General features: G+C 41.3%; 1 protein-coding gene across 2 annotated transcripts; it reads left to right on the top strand.

Moving 5' to 3' along the window:
* Window positions 1-95: 95 nt before the first annotated feature.
* LOC106864423 (leucine-rich repeat and fibronectin type III domain-containing protein 1-like protein) lies at window positions 96-12803 on the top strand. 2 transcript variants are annotated; one of them, XM_088155121.1, is made up of 3 exons: window positions 96-299; window positions 5839-7296; window positions 11589-12331. In XM_088155121.1, exons 2-3 carry the CDS (start codon window positions 5858-5860, stop codon window positions 12157-12159), a joined length of 2010 nt encoding a protein of 669 aa, XP_088011247.1. In that variant the 5' UTR covers window positions 96-299; window positions 5839-5857; the 3' UTR covers window positions 12160-12331. The 2 variants fall into 2 exon arrangements, with proteins under 2 accessions (XP_088011247.1, XP_088011248.1); XM_088155122.1 differs by lacking the exon at window positions 96-299 and having other exon boundaries at window positions 4962-7296; window positions 12326-12803.
* The last annotated feature ends 1080 nt before the right edge of the window (window positions 12804-13883 follow it).

Raw genomic sequence — 13883 nt, 5'->3', positions numbered from 1 at the left:
CTCCTCCTTTTCCTGCTTTTCCTTTTTTTTTTTTATTTTTTTTTCTCTCTCTATCCCCACCTTTCCTTTTTTTTTTTTTTTTTTTTTTTTTTTTTTGGCTTTTCCTCCTCTTCCTCCTCCTCCTCCTCCTCCTCCTCTTCCTCCTCCTCCTCTTCCTCTTCTTCCTCTTCTTCCTCCTCCTCCTCCTCCTCCCGGGATCGCTCCCGGCCATGGAAGGCTCGGGACCCCCGGGAGGGGCGCGGGGGTCGCCGCCCCCCTGAAAAAAACCCCAAAAAAAAAAAAAAACCACGGCGGGAAAGGTGAGTTAAAAACGGGGGGGGAGGGGGAAAAAAAAAAAATTAAAAAAATTTAATTAAAAAAAAATTAAAAAATCCTACGATTAATCCACCAAAAAAAAAACCGCGATAAAAAGAGATAAAATCGCGATAAAATCGGGATAAACCGCATTTTTTTCACCCCCCCCCTCTCCTCCCCTTTTTTATTTTTTTTTTTTCCCCTCCAACCGCGACCCCTCCCGAAATTTTCCAGCTTTTTTAACCCTTTCGGTGGAAATTCGGAGATTTGGTTTTTTTTTTTTAATTTATTTTTTGGGTTTTTTTTTTTAATCTTTTCCCATAAATCCGCCGTGTCATCCAGGTGTGGCTTTTTCTCCCCAGGTGTGGCTTTTCCAGGTGTTGCCACACCTGGAATAAAAATAAAAATAAAATAAAATTTTAAAAAAACCGGCTCGGGGGGAGGGGGTGGGGGAGGGTTTTGTCGAATTTCTTTCCAAATCCTTGATTTAAAAAATAACAATTTAGAGGTTTAATTTTTATTTTTTTCTGCTGTCGTTCCTATTTTTTTTTTCTCGTTTTTTCCCGGTTTTTTTTTTTTTTTTTACCCCTCCCGGCACCTGCAATTCCCGATTTTTTTTTATTTTTTTATTTTTTTTTTTTCCTTGCTCCGAGCAGGGCGCGTCCTTCCCGCGTTGCGGCGGCGTTGGAATTCTCATCCTTTAAAAAAAAAAAAATCCTTTTTTTTTTTAAAAAAAAAATCCTTTTTTTTTTAAAAAAACCTCTACAAATCCCCTAAAAAAAAAAAAAAAAATCTTCATTTTTCCCAAGCCCTTCCGACCCTCAAGGCACGGCGGTGTCATTGAAGATTCCCACCGGGAATTTTTTTTTTTTTCCCTATTAAAACCGGGATAAAAATGCAGATTTTTCCTCTTAAAAAAAATATATATATATTATTTTTTTTTACCTCTAAACCAACGTAAAATTCCAATATTCTCATTTTTCCCCAGGAATTCTGCAGCCCCGAGGGGAAATTCCTTGCTGGGGTTGCTGGTTAGAGGCTGAAAAAATTTATTTATTTTTTTTTTCCCCTAAGGAAAATCCCTTTTTTTAAAGAGGGGAAAAAAAGGGGGATTTTGGAGGTGTTTTAACCTTTAAAATGAAGAATTTTTAGGGATGCTCCATTTATTTTTTTTCCTGGAAAATCGGGATTTGCCAGCACCTGGATAAGATTTCCCCCCCCCTCAACCTCCTTTTTTTTTTTTTTTCCTTATATAATTTAGGCCAGAATTCCACATTTATTTTTTTATTTTGGGAATGATTTTTCCAGGTTGTTTTTATTTTTATTTTTTTTTCCCATTCCAAAGGAATTTATTTATTTAATTTTTTTTTTTTCCCTCAAGGCCTCGGGCCACACCTGGGTTTGGGAATGTGCACCTGAGGCTTGGAAAAATGGGAAAATTTTTTTTTTTTTTTAAATTTTAAATAATCCCCAAATCGATCAATCCCTGCTGGTTTGGATTTAGGCTTGGAATTTATGGAATTTATGGAATTTTGGGGTTTTTTTTTTTTGCATGGAAAAATGAACTTTGAAGGGTGGAGGTGGGGGGAATCCCATTCCTGGGGAAGGAAAAATGGGATTTTGGGCAGGAAAATGAAGGAATTTTACTGGTTTGAACTGGTTTGAACTGGGAAAAACCTTGGGATTAAAGGGGGGGATTTGTGGAATTTGTTTTCCTTCACATTTTGGGATTTGGGCTTTGGCTTTTTCCCCCTTTTCCCACTTTTTCCCTGAGAAATCTTGGAATTTGGAGCTTGGCCTACTCCAAATCCTCCTTTTCACCCTAAAAATGCTGGAATTTTGGGCCTGAAATCCCAAAATTTCTCTTTTACCACCCCAAAATCTTGGATTTTTGGCCTTTTCATTCCCCTAAATCCTAATTTTCCCTCAGAAATCCTGGAATTTGTGGCCTGGCCTACTCCAAATCCCACTTTTTCCACACCAAAATCCCAGAATTTTGGGCCTTTTATCCCCCAAATCTCAATTTCCCCTCAGAAATCTTGGAATTTTATTCTCTGCATTTCCCTTTTTCCCACTTTTCCCTCAAAAATCTTGGAATTTTAGGCCTGGCCTACTCCAAATCCTCCCTTTACCTCCAAAATCTTGGAATTTTGGGCCTTTTATTCCCCTAAATCAAATTTTCCCTCAGAAATCTTGGAATTTTGAGTTTGGCCTACTCCAAATTCCACTTTTTCCACTCTAAAATCCTGGATTTTTGGGCCTTGTTTTCCCTCCCAAATCCCATTTTTTCCACCCCAAAATCTTGGATTTTTGGGCCTTTTATTCCCCTAAATCCCAATTTTCCCTCAGAAATCTTGGAATTTTGGGCCTTTTATTCCCCTAAATCAAATTTTCCCTCAGAAATCTTGGAATTTTGAGCTTGGCCTACTCCAAATCCCACTTTTTCCACTCCAAAATCCTGGAATTTTGGGCCTTTTATTCCCCTAAATCACAATTTTCCCTCAGAAATCTTGGAATTTTGGGCCTTGTTTTCCCCCCAAATCCTACTTTTTCCACTCCAAAATCCCAGAATTTTGGGCCTGGCTTATCCTAAATCCCAATTTTCCCACAGAAACCTTGGAATTTTATTCTCTGTATTTTCCTCTTTCCCACTTTTCCCTCAAAAATCCTGGAATTTTGGGCCTGGCTTATCCTAAATCCCACTTTTCCCTCAGAAATCTGGGAATTTTAGGCCTGGCCTACTCCAAATCCTCCCTTTACCTCCAAAATCTTGGAATTTTGGGCCTTTTATCCCCTAAATCCCAATTTTCCCTCAGAAACCTTGGAATTTTATTCTCTGCATTTCCCTTTTTTTCCTAATTTTCCCTCAGAAATCTTGGAATTTTGGGTTTGGCCTACTCCAAATCCCACTTTTTCCACTCTAAAATTGTGGAATTTTGGGCCTTTGTATCCCTCAAATCCCACTTTTCCCTCAGAAATCTGGGAAACCTCAAATCCTCCTTTTCTCCCTCTAAAATCCTGGAATTTTGGGCCTGGCTTATCCTAAATCCCAATTTTCCCACAGAAACCTTGGAATTTTATTCTCTGTATTTTCCTCTTTCCCACTTTTCCCTCAGAAATCTTGGAATTTTGAGCTTGGCCTACTCCAAATCCCACTTTTCCCCCTGAAATTGTGGAATTTTGGGCCTTGTTTTCCCCCCAAATCCCACTTTTTCCACTCCAAAATCCCAGAATTTTGGGCCTGGGTTATCCTAAATCCCAATTTTCCCACAGAAACCTTGGAATTTTATTCTCTGTATTTTCCTCTTTCCCACTTTTCCCTCAGAAATCTGGGAATTTTGGGCCTGGCCTACTCCAAATCCTCTTTTTCCCTCAAAAATCCCGGATTTTGGGCCTTGTTTATCCCTCAAATACCACTTTTTCCGCTCCAAAATCCTGGAATTTTGGGCCTTTTATCCCCTAAATCCCAATTTTACCTCAGAAACCTTGGAATTTTATTCTCTGCATTTCCCTCTTTCCCACTTTTCCCTCAGAAATCTTGGAATTTTGAGCTTGGCCTACTCCAAATCCCACTTTTCCCCCTGAAATTGTGGAATTTGGGCCTTGTTTTCCCCCCAAATCCCACTTTTTCCACTCCAAAATCCCAGAATTTTGGGCCTGGCTTATCCTAAATCCCAATTTTCCCACAGAAACCTTGGAATTTTATTCTCTGCATTTCCCTTTTTCCCAATTTTCCTTCAGAAATCTTGGAATTTTGAGTTTGGCCTACTCCAAATCCCACTTTTTCCACTCTAAAATCCTGGAATTTTGGGCCTTGTTTTCCCTCCCAAATCCCACTTTTTCCACCCCAAAATCTTGGATTTTTGGGCCTTTTATTCCCCTAAATCCCAATTTTCCCTCAGAAATCTCGGAATTTTGGGCCCTTTTCAAATTCCAATTTTTTTTTTTCCCTTGGAAAATCAGGAAAATCCTCGTTTTCCTCCTTCCTGGTTGGAATTTTGGGAAAGATTCCCAAGAATTTGGAATCCCAAAGGATTTGGGGATAAAGGGAAATCCCCGGGGATTTCAGGGAGGTTTTGGGATTAATTGAATTTTTTTTTCTTTATTAAGGAGGAATAGGATTATGTGTAATTAGTTCGTATTAATTAATTATTTGTCCTAATTAATAGGATTTATTTAATCATTGGCTTAATTTCTGCTTTTTTTGAGGTGTTTTAATTAGAAATCATTTTATTCTTTGTTTTAATTTTGAATTAATAATGTATGGTTCTCTTTATTAAATTTATTAAGTTAATAAAATTATTAATTTATTAAGTAATATTTTTCTTACAATTATTATATTAAAATTGATTTTAACTCTTTCTATTCCTTTTAAAGGGATTATTATTTTTAAAGTTTATTGTTGTTATAAATTTCTTTTTAATTGATCACTAATTATAATTTTAAAATTATATTTTTTTATTTAATATTGGTTTAGATTTAAATGTTATCTTTATTATTCTGAATTTAGTCTCATTCATTTCTCATCAATTCAGTTTTTAATTATTATTTTAATCCATTATTCTCTGGCTCTTTTCAGTGCATTCATATTTTAAATTCATTCTTTGATTTCTGTTATTCCTTTCTTATTTTAATTTTCAATATTTTAACTTCTAATATTTCAATTTTAATGATTTTACTTGAATTATTTGAAGTTTTAATACAATTTGTTATCGTGCTTTAATATTGTATTATATTATTGGATTTGTAATATTTTAAATATTTTTTCTTATTTTTATTTGAATTCCTTTAAATATTTTAATTTCCATAACTTAATTTTGATTACTTAATTCCCATCATTATTATTTTAAATCCTTTATTTTTCCTCTTTAACATTTCCATTATCATTTTCCACTTTAATTCCTCCCGATTTTGAATTGACATTCATTTTTAATTAATTAATTTAATGAATTCTTTGGAATTCTTTTCAATTTTAAATTAATTATTATTCCGTTTATTACCTCTCAACCTCTCGGAATTAAAACTTGGTTTTAACCCCAAAACTCAACCAAATTTCTCCTTTTTTTTTTTTTTTTTTTTTTTTGCTAATTCCGCCATTTTTTATTTCTAATCCCGCCATTTTATTGCAAATTCCGCCATTTTCTTTGCGAATTCCGCCATTTTCTTCGCTAATTCCGCCATTTTCTTTCCTAATTCCGCCATTTTCTATTTCCGCCATTTTCTTTTCCTATTCCGCCATTTTCTTTTCCTATTCCGCCATTTTATTTCCAATCCCGCCATTTTCTTCGCGAATTCCGCCATTTTCTTTCCTAATTCCGCCATTTTCTAATTCCGCCATTTTCTTTTCCTATTCCGCCATTTTCTTTTCCTATTCCGCCATTTTATTTCCAATCCCGCCATTTTCTTTGCGAATTCCGCCATTTTCTTTGCGAATTCCGCCATTTTCTTCCCTAATTCCGCCATCTTTTTTGCGAATTCCGCCATTTTATTTTCCAATCCCGCCATCTTCTTTGCTAATCCCGTTTTTTTTTTTTTTCTTCCCAGATTCCCCTTCTTCCCGACGATGGAAAACCTCCCGCTGCCTCTCCTCCTCCTCCTCTTCTTCTTCTTCTTCTTCTTCCTCACCGCGACCGCCTCGAACTCCCCGCCGTGCCCCAAGCGCTGCTCGTGCCAGAACCTCTCGCCGTCCTTCACCATCCTGTGCACCAAAACCGGGCTCCTCTTCGTGCCGGCCGGCATCGACCGGCGCACGGCCGAGCTGCGCCTCATGGATAATTTCATCACGGTGCTGCGGCGCCGCGATTTCGCCAACATGACCCAGTTGATCCACTTGACTCTGTCGCGCAACACCATCAGCCAAATCATGCCTTACGCCTTCTCCGACCTCAGGGGCCTGCACGCCCTCCACCTGGACAGCAACCGCCTGACGGCCATTAACGAGGAGCACTTCAAAGGGTTAATTAACCTGCGCCACTTAATCCTGAGCAACAACCAGCTGAGCTTCATCTCGCCCAAATCCTTGGACGATTTCTTGGAGACCATCGAGGATTTGGATTTGTCCTACAACAACTTGGTGGACGTTCCTTGGTCGACGGTGGCCAAGCTCTCCAACGTCAACACGGTGAGTTTGGATCACAACCTCATCGAGTTCGTGCCCGAGGGGATTTTTTCCAACCTCCACAAGTTGGCCAGGTTGGACATGACGTCCAACAAACTCAAGAAGATCCCTCCGGACCCGCTCTTCTCCCGCATCCCCGTCTACGCCAAATCCAAAGGTTCTCCCTTGACCTCCTTGGTGTTGAGTTTCGGCGGCAACCCCCTCCACTGCAACTGCGAGTTGGTTTGGCTGCGCCGTCTGACGCGGGAGGACGACCTGGAAACCTGCGCCTCGCCGCCGGAGCTGATGGGAAAATATTTCTGGAGCATCCGCGAGGAAGAGTTCGTTTGCGAGCCCCCCATGATCACCCACCGCACGCCCAAGCTGGCGGCGGCCGTCGGTCGCGGCGCCTCGTTGAAGTGCAAAGCCGTGGGCGACCCCGACCCGTACGTGCGTTGGATCGCCCCCGACGGCAAGTTGGTGGCCAACACGTCGAGGACGGTGTCGTACCGCAACGGCACCTTGGATATTTTGGAAGCGGCCTTGGGCGACCAAGGCACGTTCACTTGCATCGCCTCCAACGCCGCCGGCGAGTCGACGGCGCCCGTCGAGTTCCGCGTGGTGCCGGACGCCAACGGCACCGAGTGCGAGGACGAGGAAGGGAAAAAAACGGACGCGGCCGCGCCGGCGCCGTCCGACATCTTGATTTCGGCCAAGTCGAGTTTGGGCAACGATTCCAAAGGGGAGAAAGGGGACAAAGGTGGTGGCGGCGGGGGGGGGGTGGTGGTGGCCGAGGTGACGGCGACGTCGGCGTTGGTGCGGTGGCCGCCGCAGGAGGAGCTGGAAGGGTTGAGGATGTACCAGATCCAGTACAACAGCTCGGGAGACGAGATCCTGGTTTATCGGTGATTGGAGGGGGGGGAAAAAAAATTGGAATTTTTGGGGTGGGGGATGGGGGGAATGGGGGGGGGATGGGGGAGGAGCAGGCGGAAAAATGTTGGGGAAAATGGGTGGGAAAATGGGGGAAAAACAGGTGGGAAAATGTGGAAGAATGGGTGGGAAAATGTGGAAAAATGGGTGGGAAAATGTGGAAAAATGGGTGGGAAAATGTGGAAAAATGTGGAAAAAACAGGTAGAAAAATACAGGAAAACAGGTGGGAAAATGGGTGAGAAAATGGGTAGGAAAATGTGGAAAAACAGGTGGGAAAAATGTGGAAAAATGGGTGGGAAAATGTGGAAAAAAACAGGTGGGAAAATGTGGAAAAATGTGGAAAAAACAGGTAGAAAAATACAGGAAAACAGGTGGGAAAATGGGTGGGAAAATGGGTGGGGGAATGTGGGAAAACAGGTGGTAAAATGTGGAAAAATAGGGGGGAAATGTGGGAAGAGCAGGTGGAAAAATGTTGGGAAAACGGGTGGGAAAACAGGGGAAAAACAGGTGGGAAAATGTGGAAAAACGGGTGGGAAAATGTGGAAAAAAACAGGTGGGAAAATGTGGAAAAATGTGGAAAAAACAGGTAGAAAAATACAGGAAAACAGGTGGGAAAATGGGTGGGAAAATGGGTGGGGAAATGGGTGGGAAAATGTGGGAAAACAGGTGGTAAAATGTGGAAAAATATGGGGAAAATGTGGGAAGAACAGGTGGAAAAATGTTGGGAAAACGGGTGGGAAAATAGGGGAAAAACAGGTGGGAAAATGTGGAAGAATGGGTGGGAAAATGTGGAAAAAAACAGGTGGGAAAATGTGGAAAAATGTGGAAAAAACAGGTAGAAAAATACAGGAAAACAGGTGGGGAAATGGGTGGGGAAATGTGGGAAAACAGGTGGTAAAATGTGGAAAAATGTGGAAAAACAGGTGGAAAAATGTGGAAAAATAGGGGGGAAATGTGGGAAGAGCAGGTGGAAAAATGTTGGGAAAACGGGTGGGAAAACAGGGGAAAAACAGGTGGAAAAATACAGGAAAACAGGTGGGAAAATGGGTGGGAAAATGGGTGGGGAAATGTGGAAAACCAGGTGGAAAAACAGGTGGAAAAATGTGGGAAATGGGTTGAAAAAGGTGGAAAAAACAGGTGGAAAAATAGGTGGAAAAATGTGGGGAAAATGTGGAAAAATATGGGGAAAATGTGGAAAAAACAGGTAGAAAAATACAGGAAAACAGGTGGGAAAATGGGTGGGAAAACGGGTGGGAAAATGTGGGAAAACAGGTGGTAAAATGTGGAAAAACATGGGGAAAATGTGGGAAAACCAGGTGGAAAACCAGGTGGAAAATGTGGAAAAATAGGGGGGAAATGTGGGAAGAACAGGTGGAAAAATGTTGGGAAGACGGGTGGGAAAATAGGGGAAAACCAGGTGGAAAAATACAGGAAAACAGGTGGGAAAATGTGGGAAAACCAGGTGGGAAAATGGGTGGGAAAATGTGGAAAAATGTGGAAAATGGGTGGAAAAATGTGGAAAAATGGGTGGAAAAAATGTGGAGAACCAGGTGGAAAAATGTGGGAAAATGGGTGGGAAAATGTGGAAAAACAGGTGGGAAAATGGGTGGAAAAATAGGGGGGAAATGTGGGAAGAACAGGTGGAAAAATGTGGAAAATGGATGGAAAATTGTGGGAAAATGGATGGGAAAATGTGGAAAAAAACAGGTGGAAAAATGTGGAAAAATATGGGGAAAATGTGGGAAAACCAGGTGGAAAAATGTGGAAAATGGGTGGAAAAAATGTGGAAAATGGGTGGAAAAAATGTGGAAAAAAACAGGTGGAAAAATATGGGGGAAAACAGGTGGGAAAATGTGGAAAAATATGGGGAAAATGTGGGAAAACCAGGTGGAAAAACAGGTGAAAAAATGTGGAAAAACAGGTGGGAAAATGTGGAGAAAATGTAGGAAAACCAGGTGGAAAATGTGGAAAAATGTGGAAAAACAGGTGGAAAAATGTGGAAAAATATGGGGAAAATGTGTGAAGAGCAGGTGGAAAAATGTTGGGAAAACGGGTGGGAAAATGTGGAAAACCAGGTGGGAAAATGGGTGGGAAAATGTGAAAAAATGGGTGGAAAAAATGTGGAAAAAACAGGTAGAAAAATATGGGGAAAAACAGGTGGGAAAATGTGGAAAAATATGGGGAAAATGTGGGAAAACCAGGTGGAAAACAGGTGGAAAAATGTGGAAAAACAGGTAGAAAAATACAGGAAAACAGGTGGGAAAATGGGTGGGAAAATGTGGAAAAATGTGGAAAATGGGTGGAAAAATGTGGGAAAATGGGTGGAAAAAATGTGGAAAATGGGTGGAAAAATGTGGAAAATGGGTGGAAAAATGTGGGAAAATGGGTGGAAAAAATGTGGAAAATGGGTGGAAAAATGTGGAAAATGGGTGGAAAAATGTGGGGAAAATGTGGGAAAACCAGGTGGAAAAACAGGTGGAAAAATGTGGAAAAACAGGTGGAAAAATACAGAAAAACAGGTGGGAAAATGTGGAAAAATATGGGGAAAATGTGGAAAAAACAGGTGGGAAAAATCTCGAAAACCAGGTGGAAAAATGTGGGAAAAATGTGGAAAAATGTGGAAAACCAGGTGGGAAAATGGGTGGGAAAATGTGAAAAATCAGGTGAGAAAACAGGTGGAAAAATGTGGAAAAAACCAGGTGAAAAAATACGGGAAAATGTGGAAAAACAGGTGGAAAATGTGGGAAAAATGTGGAAAAAAACGATGGAAAAATGTGGAGGAAAAGGGGTGGGAAAATGTGGAAAAATATGGGGAAAATGTGGGAAAAAACGTGGGAAAACAGGTGAAAAAAATGTGGAAAAAAAAGGTGGAAAAATGTGGGGAAAATGTGGAAAAAACTGATGGAAAAATGTGGGAAAAAAGGGGAAAAATACGGGAAAATGTGGAAAAAGAGGTGAAAAAATGTGGAAAAAATGGGAATGTGGAAAAGGGGTTGGAAAACACAGGAAAAGGATCCAAAGGATGGAAAATGTGGAAAAATGTGGAAAACTGGCAGGAAAATGTGGGAAAGTGGTTGGAAAATGGGAAAAGGAGCTGGAGAAGGGTGTGAAAAATTGGGGAAAAAAAGCCAAAAAAAGGGAAAAAAAGCAGATAAAAATGGGGATAAAAATGTAAAAAAAAGCCAAAAAAAATGGGGGAAAAAAAGTGGGAAAAATGGGAAAAAAATGGGAAAAAATGCCCAAAAAATGGGGAAAAAATGGGGGGGAAATAGGGAAAAAATGCCAAAAAATACCAAAAAAAATGGGGAAAAAGCAGAAAAAATGGGAAAAAAATGGGGAAAAAATATGGAAAAAATGGCCAAAAAAATGGAAAAAAATGGGGAAAAAATAGGAAAAAATGCCGAAAAAATGGGGAAAAAATGGGAAAAAATGCCCAAAAAAATGGGGAAAAAAGTGAAAAAAATGGGAAAAAAAAGTGGAAAAAATGGGAAAAAAAGCGGAAAAAAAGTGGGAAAAAATTCCCAAAAGAAGTGGAAAAAAATCCCCAAAAAATGGGGAAAAAAGTGGAAAAAATGCCAAAAAAAATGGGGAAAAATGCCCAAAAAATGGGAAAAAAAGTGGAAAAAATGGGAAAAAAAGTGGGAAAAAATGCCAAAAAAATGGGGAAAAAATGCCAAAAAAAATGGGGAAAAAATGCCAAAAAAATGGGGAAAAATGCCCCAAAAAATGCCAAAAAAATGGGGAAAAATGCCAAAAAAAACGGGAAAAAATTGGAAAAAAATGGGAGAAAAAATGCCCCAAAAATGGGAGAAAAAATGCCAAAAAAATGGGGGAAAAATGGGGAAAAAATGCCAAAAAAATGGGAAAAAATGCCAAAAAAATGGGGAAAAAATGCCAAAAAAATGGGAAAAAAAGTGGAAAAAATGGGGAAAAAATGGGGAAAAAATGCCAAAAAAAGGGGAAAAAATGCCAAAAAATTGGGAAAAAATGGGGAAAAAATGCCAAAAAAAAAGGGAAAAAAAGTGGAAAAATATGGGAAAAAATGCCAAAAAAATGGGAAAAAAAGTGGAAAAAAAATGGGAAAAAATGCCAAAAAAATGGGGAAAAAAGTGGAAAAAATGTAGAAAAAATGCCAAAAAAATGGGAAAAAATTCCAAAAAAATGGGAAAAAATTCCAAAAAAATGGGAAAAAAAGCCAAAAAAATTGGAAAAAACTGGGAAAAATTTGTGAATCTCTGGCCAACTCAGTCCCCGTTCCCGTTGCAGGATGATCCCGGCCCCCAGCGCGTCGTTCTCGCTGTCAGACCTGGCCCCGGGCCGGGACTACGAGCTCTGTGTCCTGTGGGGAAAAAATGGCCCGAAAAAATGGGAAAAATGGGGAAAAAAATGGGGAAAAAATGGCCAAAAAAATGGGGGGAAAATGCCCAAAAAAATGGGGGAAAAATGGGGAAAAAATGGGGAAAAAAGGCCAAAAAAATGGGGAAAAAATGGGAAAAAAATTGGAGAAAAAATGGGAAAAAAAGCCAAAAAATTGTGGGGAAAATGGGGAAAAAAAGCCCAAAAAATGGGGAAAAAAATCCAAAGAAATGGGGAAAAAATGCTAAAAAATGGGGGGAAAAATGCCAAAAACATGGGGAAACAATGGGAGAAAAAGTGGAAAAAATGCCAAAAAATGGGGAAAAAATGCCAAAAAAAATGGGAAAAAAAGTGGAAAAAATGGGGAAAAAATGCCAAAAAAAGTGGAAAAAATGCTGAAAAAATGGGAAAAAAAGTGGAAAAAATGGGAAAAAATAGGAAAAAAATGGGGAAAAAAGTGGAAAAAATTGGGAAAAAATAGGAAAAAAATGGGGAAAAAAGTGGAAAAAATGGGAAAAAATGCCAAAAAAATGCCAAAAAAATGGGGAAAAAATGCCAAAAAAATGGGAAAAAAATGGGAAAAAATTGGAAAAAAATCGGAAAAATTTGTGAATCTCTGGCCAACCCATTCCCCGTTCCCATTCCAGGATGATCCCGGCCCCCAGCGCGTCGTTCTCGCTGTCAGACCTGGCCCCGGGCCGGGACTACGAGCTCTGTGTCCTGGCCGTGTTCTCGGACGCTCGGAGCTCGCTGCCGGCCACGCGGCCCCTGGGCTGCTCCCGCTTCTCCACGCGGGCGGAATTCCGGCCCTGCCGCTCGCTGCAGGCTCAGCTGCTGGGCGGGACCATGATCATCGTCATCGGCGGCATCATCGTGGCCTCCGTGCTCGTCTTCATCTTCATCCTCCTCATGAAGTACAAAATGCACGGCGGGCAGCCCAAGGCCAAGGGCAAATCCAACGTTTGCTCCCAAACCAACGGCTCCCAGAGCGGCTCCATGGGCGCGTCCAGCTCCAAGCTGGGCGGGAGTTGGCAGCAGCTGGAAAGTTCCGGAGGGGTCGGCAAAGGGAGGGCGGGGGGGGAGTGGGAAGGGGAGAAAGGGGAAGGGGGGGAGGTGGGGTCGTGATGGAAGGGGGTGGGGGAGGGGGGGGAGGGGGTGGGGGTCCCAGGAGTTGCTGGGGTTGGTCCTGGATGGGTCCAGGATTGGTCCTGGATTGATCCAAAATTGATCCAGGAGTTCTGGGGTTGGTTCTGGATGGGTCCAGGATTGGTCCAGGATTGATCCAAAATTGATCCAGGAGTTCTGGGGTTGGTCCAGAATTGGTCCAGGATTGATCCAGGAGTTCTGGGATTGATTCAAGATTGATCCAGAATCGATCCAGGTGTTCTGGGGTTGATTCAAGATTGATCCAGGATTGATCCAAAATTGATCCAGGAGGTCTGGGATTGATCCAGGATTGATCCAGGAGTTCTGGGATTGATTCAAGATTGATCCAAAATTGATCCAGGAGTTCTGGGATTGATCCAGGATTGATCCAGGAGATCCAAAATTGATCCAGGAGTTCTGGGATTGGTCCAGGATTGATCCAGGAAATCCAAAATTGATCCAGGAGTTCTGGGATTGGTCCAGAATTGATCCAGGAGTTCTGGGATTGGTCCAGAATTGATCCAGGAGTTCTGGGATTGGTCCAGAATTGATCCAGGAGTTCTGGGATTGGTCCAGGATTGATCCAGGAAATCCAAAATTGATCCAGGAGTTCTGGGATTGGTCCAGAATTGATCCAGGAGTTCTGGGATTGATCCAAGATTGATCCAGGAGATCCAAAATTGATCCAGGTGTTCTGGGGTTGATCCAGGATTGATCCAAAATTGATCCAGGAAATCCAAAATTGATCCAGGAGTGCTGGGGTTGGTCCTGGATCGGTCCTGGATTGATCCAGGAGTTCTGGGATTGATCCAGGAGATCCAAAATTGATCCAGGAGTGCTGGGGTTGGTCCAGGAACTCCAGAATTGGTCCGGGATTGATCCTGGATTGGCCCAGGAGATCCAAAATTGATCCAGGGGATCCAGAATTGGTCCAGGAGTTCTGGGATTGATCCAAGATTGATCCAGGAACTCCAGAATTGACCCAGAATTGATCCAGGAGTTCTGAGATTGATCCAAAATTGATCCAAGAGATCCAGAATTGGTCCAGGAGTTCTGGGA

The sequence above is a fragment of the Sturnus vulgaris genome, chromosome 35 (genome assembly GCF_052056855.1).
Source record: "Sturnus vulgaris isolate bStuVul1 chromosome 35, bStuVul1.hap1, whole genome shotgun sequence".
Classification (NCBI taxonomy): domain Eukaryota; kingdom Metazoa; phylum Chordata; class Aves; order Passeriformes; family Sturnidae; genus Sturnus; species Sturnus vulgaris.
This window is presented reverse-complemented; position numbering and strand designations above follow the sequence as displayed.

Coding starts and splice junctions, on each gene's coding strand:
- LOC106864423 (XM_088155121.1), top strand. CDS start 5,858: ATGGAAAACCTCCCGCTGCCTCTCCTCCTCCTCCTCTTCTTCTTCTTC. Junction 7,297..11,588: donor GACGAGATCCTGGTTTATCG/GTGATTGGAGGG, acceptor TTCCCGTTGCAG/GATGATCCCGGCCCCCAGCG.